This window comes from Mercenaria mercenaria, chromosome 8 (assembly GCF_021730395.1).
Source record: "Mercenaria mercenaria strain notata chromosome 8, MADL_Memer_1, whole genome shotgun sequence".
In the NCBI taxonomy this organism is placed as follows: Eukaryota; Metazoa; Mollusca; class Bivalvia; order Venerida; family Veneridae; genus Mercenaria; species Mercenaria mercenaria.
The window spans coordinates 73,474,909-73,494,507 of NC_069368.1; the positions used below are offsets into that span (position 1 = coordinate 73,474,909).

The 19,599-nt window shown below is 34.5% G+C and overlaps 2 protein-coding genes across 6 annotated transcripts in view; one reads left to right on the top strand and one right to left on the bottom strand.

The window, feature by feature from the left end:
- Positions 1-19,599, bottom strand: part of LOC123565259 (myocyte-specific enhancer factor 2A-like) — a 156,704-nt gene that overhangs the window by 82,534 nt on the left and 54,571 nt on the right. The window contains exon 1 of one of the 5 annotated variants that reach the window (XM_053550193.1): positions 14,677-14,805. The exons of 2 other annotated variants lie outside the window; for them this stretch is intronic. Coding sequence is in view for 1 of the 3 variants with exons in the window: in XM_053550188.1 (XP_053406163.1) it covers positions 14,256-14,284 (29 nt within the window). In the remaining 2 variants the exon portion in view is untranslated. Of the gene's footprint in view, positions 1-2,773; positions 3,016-14,255; positions 14,449-14,676; positions 14,806-19,599 lie in introns of those variants that run through there. 2 more of the 5 variants (XM_053550188.1, XM_053550192.1) reach the window with 2 other exon arrangements.
- Positions 15,739-18,899, top strand: LOC123550247 (myb/SANT-like DNA-binding domain-containing protein 4). Its single transcript, XM_045338676.2, has one exon. It carries the CDS (start codon positions 15,933-15,935, stop codon positions 16,695-16,697), a length of 765 nt encoding a protein of 254 aa, XP_045194611.2. The 5' UTR covers positions 15,739-15,932; the 3' UTR covers positions 16,698-18,899.

A 19,599-nucleotide genomic window follows, 5' to 3' on the forward strand; every position in this document is an offset into this window, starting at 1 on the left:
ACTTATAGCTATGTCAGACTTATATAGAAGTGCCAACAAAAATTCATAGCTATGACAGACTTACACAAGAGTGTCAACAAAAATTCATAGCTATGTCAGACTTACACAGGAGTGCCAACAAAAATTCATAGCTATGTCAGACTTAAACAGGAGTGCCACCAAAAAATTCATAGCTATGCCAGACTTACACAGGAGTGCCAACACAACTTATAGCTATGTCAGACTTATACAGAAGTGTCAACACAACTTATAGCTATGTCAGACTTATGTAGAAGTGTCCATGTATCAGTCTTCAACACTGCTGTAATTACATTTAAAAAAATTTACTTTTTAAAATTACATTATTTTAACATAAAAATATACAGATGGCATAAAAGAAAAGTATTTACCTTTTAGAATTACGTTCTTTTTTCCATGAAAATATAACAATGGTACATCAGTATTTACTAGGTAGAATTTATGCTACTAATTAGATATAATTTTCAAATCATAGACTCCTACAGGCAGGATGCATTTTTTAAATAGGTATGTTGATAGATATACTGAATATAGCAAACAGTATCAGAGAAATGCTTGAACAATGTGTCCAAACATCAATATTCAAAACAAGCACTTCAGTAATACTACTGTCTTTATATTTAAATCAATTTACATGATTTTTTAATTTCACACTTACTTGTATGTTGCTTATAAAATCAAAATGGTAGCATAATGGCATTTTTTCCAACATGACAAAGCAGTTGTCAGTGTGATCAGATATTCATGCTGTCTTTATATTTTAAAAGGAGGTACTTCTGTAATTCTTGGATACCTTAATTAAGAACACTGAAAGTGTAAGAAGAAATGTAACCGATTACATCTAAAAAGAAGCAGTGGCCTGTTACCTTTTGTGTGAAGTATATTTCTTGATTTTAAACCCAATAAGCCTTTATCATCTGTTATGAGTTCAATGTATCATACAGGATTAGAATATTTATTTGTAGATTTTACAGGCGGCAATTGTCATGATTAGAAATTTAAAATGGTATAAAATTTAATGTTAGTGCTATCATAGAAACTCATGTATAATGAGCATACTTTTTACCCCCGAACCACTCATAATAAGTGAGAATGTTTTAAATCCGTTGTATAGTCATCTATGTTTGTAGAGGAAGAACTTCTCAGAGAACTCTGTAGTGAAGAGGCTGATGTTCTGGCAGGGTTTAATTTACACAGAAACTGGTCTAAGGTATTTGCTCTACAGAGGTAACATTAGCACAGGTTGTACTGTACCCTGTACCTCCTATATATAACAGACAAAGTCACATTCAGGAATCCAATCCATAAGGGATATCTGGCTATTCAAACATATATGTGTTTGCGTGACTGCAAAATTAATAGAGAACAATAGAAGCTATTCATTCCATTTTGCTTCTGCATTCTTTTTTTTCTGAGGTATTTTGAAACACAAGAAACAATCTGTCATTTGCCATGGGTAAAAGGTTGGATACCACATGATATTATAATGCTTACTTTTGGCAATCAAAACTTGATTTCAAACAATGATAAGAAGAGGGAACAGTCTATTTTCAGGGCTGTGTCTTATTTCTGAGTCAGTGTCTACTTTACCTAGACTGAGAAGAAGGGAGAACAGCATGCACCGGAGATGGTAAGATGGCATTTGACAGACTGATTGTAAACAATCTGGAAAAACCAGTCCCTTAACAGGTAGAAACAAAAAAGCATCTATTTCAAAGCTTTCTTAAACACCAAAGGAAAGAGAAATATATCCCAACCAAGAATTGGGCATAAAAATCACTCTCTTAGGAAATTACCATCATGGAACATAATTCAATTAACAAAATAAATAACAGTGATGTTTGATGGAAAAACACAAAAAAAAACATTGTACACTTAATTATAATCTTCGCTAAAATTAATTATGTGATTAGATTAAAAGAAAATGGCCTTATATTCTAAACTTGATTTCTAAAAAAGTGTGAATATTGTATTCTAGTAGAATAAAATATTTGCACTGCTAAGAAATCAAGTTAGAATACAATATTTTGCAAGTTGTTATGAAATCAAGTTAGAATACAATATTTTGCAAGTTGTTATGAAATCAAGTTGAGAATATAAGGCATCACTTCTTCCACATACGGCCTTTTCAACGCTGGCAGCTATTGAGATATTTGTTTGGGCCTTTCCCAGCATTGCCTAGTCCATCAAGTGTAGACCGATGAGTGCCGGTCTTGTGCGATTGGTTAAGTGGCAAATTGGGATAAACATTTGGAAATTTGTGATTTATCTCTGTCATGGTAAAAATGTACCACTTGAAAGATTTCCCTTTTTTATGAACAAGCTAACATTAAAAATTCAGTAAATATTAATTCTTTCTTTTTCAAATACCGCTAACATGACTGTGCCTTTAACGCCCAAGCTTTAAGATCTGTTCAAAAGCCTGCCAGCAGATTTTCCTTGACTCTTATGACCAGCTTATCCCGGTTTGGTCAAAATGAACTGGCTAACAGTAAGTTGAAAATAGTTAATATTAACAAATTAACCCTTAGCCTGCTGCAGGCAAATTTAACAGCCTTCGCAAACAGCTTGGAACCAGATCAGACGCCGATTAAATCGGCGTCTGATCAGGTTCCAAGCTGTTTGCTACTCTGACAATATTTTTTCCAATTTTGGAGCAAATTGAATGAACTTTACAATTTTAGCAGACGACATTTCCAGCAGACGACAATTTATCTAGCATGCTAAAGGTTAAAATATACTAGACAATATATACCTTGTACGCAAACAGCAAACATTCACTTCATACAGCACACTGGCTACTGATTTTCACCTAGCACAATACGCATCACTTAATACGCATCACTTAAAACCATTTTTTTTCACACTGAAATTCCCACATCTTTTAATATGGCTTTATATTTTACCAAAGAAAACATTCAAACAAAATTAACATCCCACGTTTAATATTATGTACTCCAAACACAAACTGATTGCTACGATATTACACAATATACACTTAGTGATGATATTTTTAATACTTATAAAACCACTAGTATTTCGGTGAACTCCCCTATATTGCATTAATGTATTGTACATATAAAATATTGCGTCTGCTTGCCGATATAAGATTCCTGCATATATTCATGTTAGCGTAGCCTACAGGGAGTAATATAAGCATGTAATAAATGTTGCTCCAGATGCCTGCTTCTGTTCTAACTTCTACAAAATGAACATGACATGTGTAAATGTGTCTAATTTTAAGGACAACATGGTTAAACATGTGAAAGAAAACATGTAAATGTGTTTTGGGGCAGTATATGAGTAACTGGGTTTTAAAGGTGGTAGATCAGATTTTGATCATGTAGTGATTAATTACATGTATTTATGCCCATTGGGGACTTAATGTATTGCTAGATTTTCACTAGATGTATTTTTAAAATCTGATTTTTCTATCCTGGTTGTCCAAAAAAGAAATTAGCTTTGAATATGTATAAACAGGATAAACATACTCTGTGCAAGGAATGATATCAATTTAAGAATATAATTGTATTACAATTGTCAAACATTCTAACAACGCTTAATTTGATTGTCAGTTAAACAAAGAAGAATGTCAAGCGCTATATATATTCTGTGGTAAACAACGGTTGACGTACGGACCTGTATGAGAGCGTTATACAACATCAATTATGGCGTCAAACTGCCACATGACGTTCAGTTCATTTATCCTCGGGTAAATGTAGTTCAGCATAATATCTAACAAAATATTTCAATGAGCATGTAAGAATGAAAATAATCAAGGCCTTTTTGTGGTTTGTCATCTGATTTACCACAGTCTATAGTTTGCAGATACTTCACAGTATTTAACCACTCGGGCGTTACCGTGTTTCAATTTCTCAGCATCTGATCATGGACTCTGAACCAATCATAAATTAGATGACAAACCACTAAAAGGTCTTGAGTATTTGGTAATTAGCATAAGGACGAAATTCATCAGAAATGCAAATTTGTAAAATTATTATTACCTCCCTTTTGTCTATCTTTTGGCAGAATGGAAATAAATGAATTTCAAAGTCGCTTATAATTTTAAAGCCTTACATTTGCTTCAGATTATAGAAATACCCAAACACTTGCAAAGTTTGAAAATCAACTGAAATCAGAAGAAATACTTAGCTTTGTAAATGCTTTCATACTGTAGTGATTTCATAAAAGTCAGTAAAACATATATATCTGATAGGGATCTAAATGCATGAAAAGGATTCCATATAACTCTAACAGGATATACGAAAAACGAAAATGCTTATATCTGATCAAATCTAAACAATTTACATTCACACTGACATCACTATATTTTCTAGTTTTACATTCCTGTTTGAAATTTATATCATTCCCCAGGCTATGTATGTTTATCATTCCCCAGGCTATGTGATTGTTTATCAAATTTGTATTTGTGCTAAATAACTCAATCTTGTTTGGGAAAAAAATATAAAAAACAGTGAAAATCTAATAGGACGTATTGAGCACTCAGTGAGCAAAATCTTAATAAGTGTAAATGATCAGGAGTTGAAGTCTCAAACAAATCAATCTGATTAACTGTCTATATGACTTGTATGTGTTTTGAAGACAACACGATGTATACTGAATTAGCAATTTTAAAGACATGCGTATTGTTTTTAAAGGCAAACTTGAGTTTTAAAGATGTGTAAATATGTTTTTGGGTGTGCCATTTTTTAAGGATTGCTACAGTGTAGAAATGGTCATTATTCAAGCCATGGACTTTAATCACAGTAAAAACATATTATGTACATTAATTACACTGATGTACACTGATGTACAATAATACCTTAGTAACTTGCAGTTGCATGCAGTTACTCCCCCTTATGCAATTTACATCATTTTCAAAGAATTTTTCCAAATGAGTTGTTACCAAAACTTGATTGATATCATTAAAATATTGATAAACTGACTTAGAAACTGATTTGTTCACATAAAGCTACATTATACTGGTTAGACCAAATACATTTTGATGCATGTCATTTTCTCTTTGTGTTTTTTCCTATTCAAATTAATGGTGTTTAGTATATGGTAGTGAGTGGGGCATCGCACAAAAAAATCACATGCTTAGTGTAATATTAATGCATGCTTATCTGGTACTCTTTGTAAAATACATCAGAAAAAAATGCAGGAGTTTTTTTGCATAGCAATTTAATGTTTCGTTAAATGTCTTACAGTAAATATTTAAGTCACATATCTATATTATCATTATGGTTTGAGGTAATGCACTGTTGCATATTACATGTCTTAATAACATTTCCAACCACACACATTATTTGATTATGTATGTACTATATTATTACAATATTATAGTTACTGTTGTGGTTTTCCTGTATTTTCTATTCCTGGTAATTTTACCAAACCTTTTCCCTGCTAAATTACTAAAATGGACAGTTCCATCATTCAATTTGGGCAGTACCACTTATTATTTGAAGGGGTGTTCACTGAAAATTTACTGACTGAATTAGCGAACAGTGCAGACCATGATCAGGAGTACAGGCTGATCTTGGGTCTCCACTGGTCACAAAGGCAGAATCAACTGCCAGGAGCAAGCTGATCTTGGGTCTGCACTGGTCGCAAAGGCAGAATCAACTGCCGGGAGCAAGCTGATCTTGGGTCTGCACTGGTCACAAAGGCAGAATCAACTGCCGGGAGCAAGCTGATCTTGGGTCTGCACTGGTTGCAAAGGCAGAATCAACTGCCGGGAGCAGGCTAAAGGTTAACAGATTGTACTTTCTACTTTTTTTTCTTTACTTAAACGAAAGCCAAAACAAGACAAGCATCTCTTTGGAATTCACTCGTTCTTGTTGTCCCACAAAACAACAAAACCTGTCAATAAGACAGCGAGTTCGACTACTGGAAAACATCCCAGTCAAACATGGACCATAATTTGGCAAGACTTAAGTAAATCAAGTTATTTATTACAGATTATTACAAATTCAATTTACATAATGGCAATGGTTACAACTCACATGCTAAACTTCAACTGAACTATAATTAAACAAAGGAAATAATCTAAATAAATTTCAAACAAGAGTTCTCTAACTTGACTGATGAGAGGGATGCCTTGTGTGATATAAGTTTCAGTCGAATAGATTATTCAGCAGCCTGATTGTTGGTTGTAAAACTTGGAGCAGTTTTTCTGAGTTAAATGAAAGCCATAATATATATGAAGTAAATTTAACCAGGAGTTATCTAACTTGGATGTTTCAGTAGGTTTAATGAGTCAAGGAAGCCTTGTGTAACATTTTAACCTGATACATGCAAATTGGCTTAGCTGAGATAAATTATGCACTTGCACACACCCTGCTGTGATGCCAAAGCTAATGCTTATTTGAGTAGATTTTCTTTCACTATATATTCTTCATATAGTAGAAGTAGAAATAAATATATATCAGTCTAAGCATTACGGACAACATTAATGAGCAGCAGCAGTGTCGCAATTTGACTGTATGTGTACATGTATTTTAGGGGTGGTACCTGTAAATATATTTTAAGGACAGCATGATTGTGTAATGTGTTTTAATGATGTGTTTAGGGAGAAGATGAGTAATCAAGGGATAACATGTTTTTATTTTTGTTTGGATTTTAAATCACAATGAAACATTTATATGGTGATTTTCCAGCTTCTACCCTGGGTACCCCTCAGGGCAATATTTCATCACGGGCAGGCACCTTGGTAGAATCATTAACCTTCTGTAAGCCAGCTGGATAGCTTCCTCACATAAAGAAGTGTATGCCCCAAGGGAAGCTCGAACCCACATTGGCAAAGGGCAAGTGATTTGAAGTCATCAACCTTAACCACTCCGCCACGGAGGTCCCAGGATAACATGTGTACGTGTTTTAAGTGTGAGTGAGTGAGTGAGTTGGGTTTTACGGCGAATCAACACAAAATGGTCATATATCGCCGATCATGTGTTTTAAGGGCAGCAGGGCAGCATGTGAAATGTATACTTAATTTAGAATGTTTTCAGAACAACAAATTATGTAAGGCCAGAAAAAATAAATGTTAAGATTCTCATCCGAATTTTGGGAAAAAATGGGACAGGTGGGCACTTTTTATTTTTTACTTTGGAAATATGGGACACCTGAGGTCAATTAGATTTAAAACATCTGTATTGATAATACTAGTGTATGCTGCTGTGTCTTTGAATTGCTTGTATACAGAAAATTTCTTTTGATATATATATGAAAAATACATTTTGATGCATGTCATAAACTTTAATCTTACTTATAATGTGATAGGGCCAGGTGGGAATGAGAATCTAAAAACTAATTTTCTATTGCTTAATTGACTTTAAATTATTATCTTTTTAAATGAAAGGTACAGAAAGAAGTTTAAAGGGGTTTTAAATTTTCATCTATTTGTCTTTATATCTGCTAGATCCATAACTTTGCAATCTGTCATTTTTGTGGGTAAATTCAGAACAGAAGCAATTCCCTACAACAAATGTGCCAAGTTTTCTCTTGTCGGTTTTGCATGTCTAATGCAAATTTAACACCACATTACACATTTCACGGTAAGCAAACCTACGTCAATAAAAATAATTTATCAATATCAGTGACAAAAGCATTTGTGCAGTTTAACAATAACTTGCTTTCAATAAAAAATCAACAGTTGAAATTTTCCAATCAGCGCTAATAATCATTTTCCTTTACATGTTTGTTCAAAAGTGAAAAATAAGTCAAATGTTAAAATCGAATATATGTTTTGTGCATTTTACTTTTAATCTGATGTCTGTCAAGCAAACTTTCCTCATAAAAAAAGGTTTTTCTACAGACAAGTAAGTTAAACAAAGTAAGTTAAACAAATAAAGAACTGATATGAGATTCTGCGGCTATAAACATTGCCTTAACTATGTAAATTCTGAAATGTGTCTAATGTATTAAAAATATTAAACTGGAGCATTGGGATTTAATTCAAGGGCCATTAACTCTGGTATTACACAAACATTATGTACAAGTTTCATCAAGGTTGCTAATGAAATGTGTATTTTTTGTGCATTTTTCAAAGATTCTTTTTATGTTCAAAACAACACTGCTTATGTTTTAGGCAATTTTGATTAAGCCAAGGGCCATAACTGTGGCACTATGGCATAACTATAGCCCTGGTCTAACTTGACAAAGATATTGTAGTTATGTGTAAGTTTCATACAGGCTGGCCAAGTAATAGGGTGTCGAACATCTTAAACTGTTTATGGATGGACAGATGGACACATGACAATCACAATAGTACTTTATGCACAGGTGAGCTAGAAATATACCTACAAAAGTGAGTTTACTTTATAGTATCAAAGTCTAAGGTGACAGTAGCCTTAACAAGAGGGCCAAGATGGCCCTAGGTCGCTCACCTGTGTAACACACCATAACAGTGTAAACATGTTTTACCTAGTGATTTCATGGAGACAAATATTCTGACCAATTTTTATTCAGATTGGACCAAAAAACATGGCATCTTGAGTGTAAACAAGCATTTTCTTTGATTTGATTTGACCTAATGACCTAGTTTTTTACCCCGCACGACCCAGATTCGAAATTCTCCAAAATTTCATAAAAACAAACATTCTGACAAAGTTTTAGGAAGATTGGAGCAAAAAAGTGGCCTCTAGAGTGTATACAAGTTTTTCCTATGATTTGACCTAGTGACCTAGTTTCTGACCCCATGTGACCCAGATTTGATATCGTCCAAGACTTCATGATAACATTCTGACCAAAATTTATGGAGATAGAATCAAAAATGTGCCCCCTAGGGTGTAAACAAGCTCATTCTTTTATTTGACCTGGTGACCTAGTTTTTGACCCCACATGACCCAGATAAAAATTCATAGGATATTTCATGCAGACAAACATTCTGACCAAGTTTCATGCACATCAAACGAACAAGAGTGTTAACAAGCTTTTCCTTTGATTTGACTGGGTGACCTAGTCTTTGATCCCATATGACCCAGTTTCAAGCTTGGCCTAAGAATTATCAAGATAAACATTCTGACCAAGTTTCATGAAGATAGGGTCATAAATGTGGCCTGAAGAGTGTTAACAAGCTTTTCCTTTGATTTGACCTGATGACCTAGTTTCTGACCTCATATGACCCAGTTTCAAACCTGGCCTAGAAATCATTAAGATAAACATTCTGACTAAGTTTCATGAAGTTAGGGTCATAACTGGGGCCTCTATGTTGTTAACAAGCTTTTCCTTTGATTTGACCTGATGACCTGGTTTTTGACCCGACATGACCGAGTTTCGATCCACGCCTAGAGATCAACAAGATAATCATTCTGTGCAAGCTTGTATCAAGTCAAAGCATAAATGAAACCTCTATGTGGCTGAAACAGCCAAAATAGAAACTCTATAACCCATGATTGAATCTAGCCGGTTTTCAAAAGGAACTGAGATCTTATTGTGACTTGTGTGCAAGTGCGGTTAAAATCAAATATAAAATGTCACTTCTATTGTGTTCATAAGGTAAAAATTACCAAATTCTGGCTCTTTTAGGGGTCAATCAGGGGCCGTAACTCCGGAACCTATGACTGGATCTGACAGATTCATCATAGAATCCAAGACTTATTGTTGTTGAAGATATTTTGCAAGTCTGTATCAAATCAAACCATAAATGAAGTCTCTATATGGTTGCAAAAGCCAAAATAGCAAATTCTGGCCCTTTAAGGGGCCATAACTCTGGCCAGTTTTCGAAAGGAACTGAGATATTATGCCAATACAAGTTGTGTGCAAGTTTGATTGAAGCTGATTGCAAAATGTGGTCTTTATCGTGTTCACAAGCCAAAAATGGTAAATTTTGGCCCTTTTAGGGGCCTTAACTCTGGAACCCATGATGGGATCTGGCCAGTTTTCAAAGGAACCGATATATTATGCCCATATAAATTGTGTGCAAGTTTGAATAAAATCAAATACAAAATGTGGTCTCTATTGTGTTCACAAGGAAATTGTGGACGGACAACGGACGGATGACGGATGGTCACAAAAGCTCACCTTGTCACTACGTGACAGGTGAGCTAAAAATCAAAATCTTGCTATCAAACAGGACTTCTTACTCATCATGGTTGTATGTATGACCAAAGGCATTCAGTTATGATAATATAGATGTTCAAACTGATTATAATTCAAGCAATAACATTTTGCTGTTTTACATACATATATTATACTGGCAAACTATTCTTATATTCAACACAATTATACATAAATGTTTATAAAGTCCTATATTCTTTTTAGTTCCCGGTAGATCAAGCACTGAGAATGTCCATATTTTCAATTATTGAGTCAATTATAGTCGGACATATTAAAGGGAGATAATCAGAAAAAGTAAAAGTCAATAAAACTTCCAAGTATGCTGCACAGATATTTAAATGATTGGTAAAGATGCACATAACAATTAATGCCTTCGATCATAAACAAAAAACAAAATCCTTGATAATCTTATAAGAAAGCAAAGTGGTAATTTTAAGGTACGCAATACAATTTATGTCTTTGACCTTATTTGCATATAAAAAGTGGGCAGTGCAATTAAGCAAAGGCATTATGAGCCTTTAAAGGATGAATAATGGAGTTGATTAATTGAAGATCTATATTAAATTAATCTTGTCATGTTTACTTGAATATAATTATACTCTGTATCTTATTATGAACCTATCATTTACATGTGAACCAGATAACCTAGAGCTGTTTATTTATTAAAGTATGAATTCATTTGTGTTGCCCGGGTTTCAAAGTAACACTACATATAACCTTTTTTTTTAACGCACAGCAGGTGAGTTTGATCCCCAATCCCCAACCACCTGCTCGGGCCTCCAACGAAAAATTAACATTCAAATATGAAATGGTATGATAAAAGAACCAAAGAAGCTTCCAGTATTAGAGCATTTTCTGTATCTGATGGTGCACTACATCCTCCTACTAAAATTACAAACAGTCTTGCGGTGATTATAGAAAAGCACGCATGCACACACTCCAAACAGTACGGTAAATGTTGTAACTGAACATATAACCACCCTTTGCAAATTCTATATAGAAAATTCCACAGAATAACCTCTCTTTTGGAACTAGAAACAATACAAACATTTATTGATGTTGTATTCTTCCACAGAAAACTGAGCACATACCACCCTTTGGGGACTAACAGTTGTATTCTTTTAAATAAACTGAGCACAATATCATCATTTTACATGCCGCAAAACACAACAGGAGACTGAATACAATTGTTACCTGCAGTATTAAGATTTATTTTCTTCAACATTCAGAAGTGAACACATCTTTTTTAACAAGACGCTGCATGGGAAATCTAAGTATTATTTGTTTAAGAGCTTGACTGAACAAATTAACAAGGAAACTAATATTTAACACAGGCTTCCAACAGAAATGGATACCATGGGTTTTACTAAGTAATCAGTAATAGTGAAAATTTGAACACCTCAGCAGCGGGCTACAACTTAAAACTGAACACAGCACATGCATGACTTCATGCCACTGTTATTCTCAATGGAGAAAAATCCATGTCTGTAAAGTTTGGCATTGAGGCGGACTAAAGTTGGCATTTATTAGAAATAAGAAATTAATTTTCAGACTTTACCGGATATTTCAGATAGGTAACAGCAAGTGGGAGGACTGGAATTAATTTCATTTTGTTTTCTGCATATTAATGACGTAATGTGGAATATCAAGCATTTGATAAGTCATAAAACTATGAAAAATATCTACCAGTCAGTATACACTACTCAAATAAATAAACAGGTTAAGGCCTCACCAAAATAAAAGTTGTTCATCATACTTTCCGATTGTGTTTTTTTTTTTCAGGAACACTTCTGTTTTTCGGGGGTTTTTTGCTTGCGCTGGCACAACAGTAAAAATCTGGTTAAAATATTTAGGTGCAAATTACCACTTTTTACAGATGCTGTAATCTACAAAATCACCATAATTCCAGCCCCAGTTGTCTTAAAATGGAAACACATAAAAACTACAGACATATATCACTATAAATGTATCATGATATGTTTTTCTAAGTTGCATATAGTTACTTCCCTTATGCAGTGCACATCATAATCCAAAACTGTTTCAGGCAAATGAAGTTGTTACCAAAATAGGATTCACATCTCTGAATTAGGATGATTAGAGAAATAATTTCACCTGAGCAACTGGTAAGTATACATTTGTCCCATCACATACCAGGGATAGCTATTCCTGTCTTTCCCTTGGGAAAAACCTTGTCTAAAATAGCGTACACCTAAGTGACATTTCATGGAAGAATCTATAAGTATTATTTCAACCCCTTAAAGCAAAAAGGTACCAAGTGCTGATAATTAAAGAAGGTTACGGTACCTTTTTGCATGAAGGGGGCGATTTATATGACATCATTTACTATGTAAATTCACAGCACGCAATCTATTTTAAACATAAAAATGGTCTCAAATGGTCGACTGTCTGTTTTCCTAACAATTGGGACAGCATGGTAAAAACAAGAGCTGTCGGAGGACAGCAACGCTCGACTATTCAACAGCCTTGTCAACTGAATGAATACCAAAGTTGAAAAAGGGGCATAATTTTGTAAAATGCAAAGTAGAGGTATTGAACCTCTGTACTGCAAGTCATATCATGACAGTGAACAAGTGTGTGAAGTTTCAATCCTTTCCAATTTGTGGATACTGAGATACCAGCTTACATACAAAAACTTAACCAAAAACTGCTAAGTCAAAGGGGCATAATTTTGTCAAAATGCCAAGTAGAGTTATGGGACCTTCACAGTGCATGTTAGATCATGACAGTGTACAAGTGTGTGAAGTTTCAATCCATTCCAATTAGTGGATACTGAGATGTCAGATTACATACAAAAATTTAACCAAAAACTGCTAAATCGAAAAAGGGGCATAATTTTGAAAAAAAAAAGAGTAGAGTTATGGGACTTGCTTAGTGCATGTCAGATCATGACAGTGAACAAGTAAGTGAAGTTTCAATCCATTCCCATTAGTAAGTACTGAGATACCAGCTTACATACAAAACCTTAACCAAAAATTTCTAAGTTGAAAAAGGGGCATAATTTTGTAAAAAAGCAAAATAGAGTCATGGAACCTGTGCAGTGTAGGTCAGTTCATCACAGTGAATAAGTGTGTGAAGTTTCAATCCATTCCCACAAGTGGTTACTGAGTTACCAGCTTACATGCAAAACCTTAACCAAAAATTTCTAAGACGAAAAAGGGGCATAATTTTGTAAAAAAGCAAAATAGAGTTATGGAACCTGTGCAATGTAAGTCAGTTTGTCACAGTGAATAAGTGTGTGAAGTTTCAATCCATTCCCACAAGTGGTTACTGAGATACCAGCTTACATACAAAACCTTAACCAAAATCGGGACGCGGACGCTGACGCGGATGCAGACGCATGGGCGAGTCCAATAGCTCTACTATTCTATGAATAGTCGAGCTAAAAAATCCCTAACACCAGGGTTTTTGATTCACACTGTCCCTTGGGTAAGGAAAACCCTGCCTTGTACAAGCAGGCATGAGGTTTTTGATGCACATTACTTTTCTGTGTATTTTTCAAGTTCAATTTTTTTCCCTCATGTAAATGGGTTGTACTTTCTATTTCAGTTTTTTTCAGTTAACAGAGAGCCAAAACAAGAAAAACATATTTCTTTGCTCTTTGCCTCTGGTTTCTTTCAAACATTTTTTTTTTGCAAACTGCCTCATAATTTTTCCACAAAAATTTCAAATTTGGTGTATGCAGCCTTCAACCAACTATTATACAGTACTTTTACGGCTTCATAAGCCTCACCTCCACTTAAAAATGTGCAATATACACATGCATAACAAATATTACGCCAATTATAATTATGTAACAAGCACCGTACTGAAAATCTACCAGAAGCCATTGAGTTCCCAGATACACTCAATGCAGCACAAAATTTAAAGTTCTGTACTTGAAGTGTCACCTGGAACACCTTGTCAGTGGATAATTGCTGATCTGTAAATGCTTATAAACAAATAAACACCATTTAAAATTAAGTAATTCTGAAAGGCCAAAAAATTCATTATTATTATAACTATTGCAAACATCATATCAAATGATTGGGCCATGAAGTAAAGTAATTTCAACTAAAAATGGTATTTATCATATTATATAGTCTGATTCATTTAAATGAAATATTACTTTGAAATTCCTTCTTAAATTAAAATGAAGATACAATAAATCATACTATATTTACCTTGATTCATCATTTATGCTAATCCTCATTATAATATTTGATAATCCACAAACAGATAATCCATTAAGAGCTTTATAATCTTATCAATATTCCCATAAATACTATTTTTCCTTTTTATTCAGTCACACAATGTACCTATTCCTACCAAGACAATACCATTACAATATGAATTCATTAAATCCTCCACTAGGCCAGCCTTGAATGAAGACAGTGGGATAACCAGTCTATTTAATAAACTGAAAAGAACAGGTATAAACACAGTCTACCTATAAATCAACATATAAATGTCACCATACTTCAGCACTCAAGTTCTAAGAGTTTAGGAGACAATTTAGGGCCACTTGCCACAAGGGTTAGATACTATACTTTTATCATCCTACCCCGTATTTACATTTTACTCTCGGAGCCAAAAATACCTTACCTCGTTTCCTAATATATCCACTATGTGAACGAAAATATCCTGTTCTGCACTACAAATAGGACGCGAGTATCTAATACTTTATAATTCGCCTACTACTAATATTTTGACACATTAAACAGTCAAGGACCAGTGGTTATACCAATACATAATACATAATGTCATAATATATTTACAAGTGTTTTATTAATTCAATACATCGAGCGTGGGTAATACTTGACAAGTACTTGCACCATGTATCCGCTGGGAATAAAAGTGTTGTTCAAACTTTGACACAACAGGGAATTAAGTGATAATCAACTCTATATTATAGGCTAAAACATATTAATTCAGTTAATAATATGCAATATTTTCTTTGCAATTTGTATGGGTAATAAATATTTCAGTTGTTGTTTTATGCAACATTACCTTTCCCGAGTCAACATTCCCTGTGTGAGTGACACTATGTAATATCATAAAACAGAGAATTTTTTTAGCCTCCTTATTTTTTTCACAACCGCAGTGCTAGGCCAAAATTAAAGTGTAACACTGACCATGAAGCTAAGGCTTAGGACTGGGTTTTGCACATAACAACAACTCATTATGGGGAGCATTTGTCACATACTATTAAAATCTTTTGATGGACGGAAGAATTATGGAGAGGACATGAAACAGACTCTCTGCAATATGACCTTGACCTTACAATCAGGGGTCTTGGTGTTGCACATTGATGTTTGTGCCAAATAATATCAAAATCCCACAATGGATGGTGGCACGGAACAGACCCCTTCAACCTTTGAACTCAAATAGTGACCTTGAACTTTGACCTAGGGTCTGTGAGATGCATATCAAACATAATCTCATTATTAAGAATATTTGTGCCATGTAATATCAAAATCACTTGCTGGATAGCACAGTTACGGAGAGGACATAAGACATACACTCCAGAGTGCAACCTTGACCTTGAGCTTGGAGTCTGGGAGTTGCACATGACACATGTCCTTTTTATGGCTGAGATATGGAGTGTACAGGAAAAATATCTGTAGACATCTGGGGTGACTAACTCGAACATACGATATCGTAACATTTACGTTTCAACTTACGATGCCAGTTAAGGTAATGCTACGTTGGTGTTGTTTCACTAACTGATACGTCACCATATCTATCATCGTAGCGAGTTACCTGTTTACGACACCTTAAATGTGTAAGGTATACCTTATGCAGCGCGCTTACGGATTACACAATTTTATGCAATTTAAATTGATTGAGCATATCAATGAATGATGGCCGAGCAACAGAAGAAAAAACGAAGGGCTAATTTTTCTATAGAGGAACTTAATGTTTTGACAGAAGAAGTAAGTTGTAATAAACGTATTCTATTTGAAAAATTCAGTGATACGGTAACAAATGAGAAGAAAGGAAAATGCTGGCGCGAAATTGTTGTAAAAGTGAACGCTGTCTCGTGTACTGAAAGAACTATGGATGAAATAAGGAAGAAATGGTCAGATTGGTCATCTTCAGTGAAGGTGAAGGCATCAAAATTTAAAACTGCTTGTAACAAGACAGGTGGCGGCAAGCTCGAGTCCCCAAAACTGACTGAATTAGAGGAAAAGGTTATTTCAATCATCGGACCGACTGCTGTTGATGGAATTGTGGGCGGCGTCGATACCGTACGTTCTATCTCGCCTCCAATAATCCAAGTACCAGATGAGCCTGAAACATCGCAAACGCCTAATCTGAATTGCTATGAGACTTTAGACATAGAATATGTTCCTGCGCAGACGGCTAACCCAGAGACAGTACCGTTTAAGCAGAGAAAAATAGCAAGTACAACGCCGTGTGAAGACAACGGTGAGAAAGAGATTATTAAAATAGAACAACAGAAGCTGGAACTCAAGCGCGAGAGGCTTCAAATTGAGCAGTTTCGTCTAAGCACAGAGCAGAGAAGATTGGAAGTAGAAGAGAAGATTTTAAAAATTCTGGAAGGGCATGTGCACACGAATACACCAAATGATTCGACAGCTTTTCCATATTTCAGTCTTTGAAGGTATACCTTTGTTGGACTATATTTTTCACAGTTCACACGTGTGAAGAATGTCATCGTATTTTTACACATTTTCTATATATGTGAATAATAGAATCACATTTTTCGCACAGCAATTCTTCACAAACATGTGAAGAACATGATTTTTAGTGTACAATAAGATGGTCGACTAATAACTGTTATTATTCTAAGCCCCGACAGCTATACTGTCCTAAAAACAAGGGTGGAAAGTGCAAATGTTTGCATGTGACAGCAATGTTTCTTGTATATATTAGTATTTGACAGGCCAGGCAGCATAAATATGGAAATTAATGTTTCATATGCCCGTAACTACTAAAGATATTTATATGAAACTTCACACATATCTTTGGGGTCATTATGTAAGGTCACTGCCACTCACTGAGAAAGTCCAACAACTACATCTGATAAAGAGTTAAGAAAAATTATTCTCTTTTTTGTACTTTGTTTTTCATGTTAAAGTTGTGCGTGCAAGTTCATATCCCTGTTTTTACTGACACAAAAGTTTTGTTTCATTGACAAGCACTGAAAATAGTCGAGCGAGCTGTCCTACTGACAGCTCTTGTTATAACTTAATGGCATTAAGCCAAGTACCCGCTTTTTGCGTAGTGCTTCAAATACGTCACATGCATAATAATTATAATCCTATGTAGCACATATTGAGCTTTTTACGGTCACACTCTAAATACTTTTCACTCTGTATATATGTCTATATGATTGGAATGTATGATTAGGAAAATAACGTCTACTGTTGTTAAATGTAATTACCTAAATTTTGCCAATTTGGTACCAACAATTAATACATGTATATTATATTTACATTCGCCCTATTCTTTTGACGTTCATTTCGTATGAACAGCAAAGGGGAAGGCGCGAAAGTTACGTCATCGCTGCTTAGTGATAACCAACCGCTGTTTTGACGACGTCGAGAACGTTTCTTAGATGATGTCGCAGTTGAACGAAATGGCCGAGAAGCTGATATTAATGTTAAATGCAGCAAAATATGTGCAGTTTATAATATTATCTTGTTTACAAATGAAAGGAAAATATACAGTAGTGTAAATATAAGAAATGAAACTATTTTCTTTCGGTGTTCATGCGAAATGAATGACAGAATAGGATCGAAAAAATCATTTCATTTCTTATATATTCCTAGCGCAAGGTCATCAGCTGAAAATTCTAACACGATCCGCATTTTGCTCAATAAAGACAAAGAAGAAATTTGGCGTGCATTATCCTATACATTAAAGCACGCCCGGCCTAAAAAAATTATGTCATGTACGTGACATGACGTCATTTGGACCTCGTAACGTCTACTATTACGTAGTGACAGAATGTAATCCATCAACATAAACGTTAGATCATGTTAGAATCAAAATAATAAATCCTTTTAACGTCGAATTAAAAAGAAAAAGAATTATAAAAAAAAAACTTAATAAGCGATTTCGTGCTAAATATAGGCCTACGCATAATATACGTTGTATCCCATGCGCACGACAAAAACGGCAAATACTTCAAGGTTCTGTTTTGCCTAATGTCTCAAAGTTAGTAATGTCTTGCACACGTGATACTAATACGTAGATGTTAGCTAAAATGTATTAGATATTTTGAATAAAGCGCTTTTTTTTTTAATTTTCAGTATCTTTGGCTATGGATGGAGGTTTTGTCATACATTTCCATAAATGACATTATTACAGTGATTTCCAAGGTCAGCAGGTTGTTTCGAGAAATTGCGAGGGCTGGCTCATTCTGGAGTCAGCAAAGATTCGCCAGAATTAAAAAACCTACAACAGTGCTTGATTTTAGCGGAGTATTGGGTTATATGAAGAATCTGCATTACTTACATGTTGATTTATCTCTTGTCAGAGATACACAGTGTTTCCATGAGCTGAAAAATCTGAAATGTCTGCATATTTATGCGAGCGAACCTGAGAGCTTAGTAATTTCTGAACTATGTATTAATTTAAAACATGCATTGAAGCTACTTTCCGAGTTTAAATCATCAGGAATAAATTTTACCAGTGAACATCAATTATTTCTAACGTATTTCATGTCTAGAGTGGAAATTATGTCATTCTTTGGATGTGCACGTCTCTCAGCAGAGGATTTTCGATACATGTGTAGACGACTCCATACACTGAGAATAGTTCATGTAGAAATGGATAATACATGTAAGTGACGTTAGAAACTGGGCTGCTATTCTCAACAGTTTGTGTGGACAAGTACATTCCATATTAATATGGTTGATCAATTTCCCAGAGATGTTCTTAAATACAACAGGCACCAGTACTTACATGTCTGAGCGGAGAAGTATATTTTGCTGACGGATGCTGTAATGATGAGCATTACATTTGTTTACTTTGAACAAGTTTTACAGATGAAAGATTCCTTCGGGCAGAAGAACAGCCTTTATATGTTTTTTATATATATATAATTCTATGGGTTTTATCTGTGAAAATGAGTGTTTGGCTGAAGAAGAGCCATTTTCATGTGGGTTTTTTCATTTGTTACAACGTTAATATGTATAAATGTCCACTTTTCTGTTACAGTTTTGAACACATGTCCTTTATCAAGAATCATAAGAAAGGGCAAATGTTCGAAATTTTTAATGAAAGACGAACATTTAGTATTCTGAGGATACAAGAAAGTTTTGTATTCACGATTCCTTTTGTTTGGGTGTGAAAAACCTGTTCATGTTATATTTTCTAAAGAAGAAAAAAACACGTGTTTTTATTTCGTTTTTGTTTCTTTCGATCTATATTAAACAAATACCTCCGGTTAGAACATAGGGAGATCTATGTTAAGCAAAAACGTCCAGTAAGCCGATAAAGACATCTATGTTAAACAAAGACCTCCGGTACGCACATAGGGAGATCTATCTCAAA

Coding starts and splice junctions, on each gene's coding strand:
- LOC123550247 (XM_045338676.2), top strand. CDS start 15,933: ATGATGGCCGAGCAACAGAAGAAAAAACGAAGGGCTAATTTTTCTATA.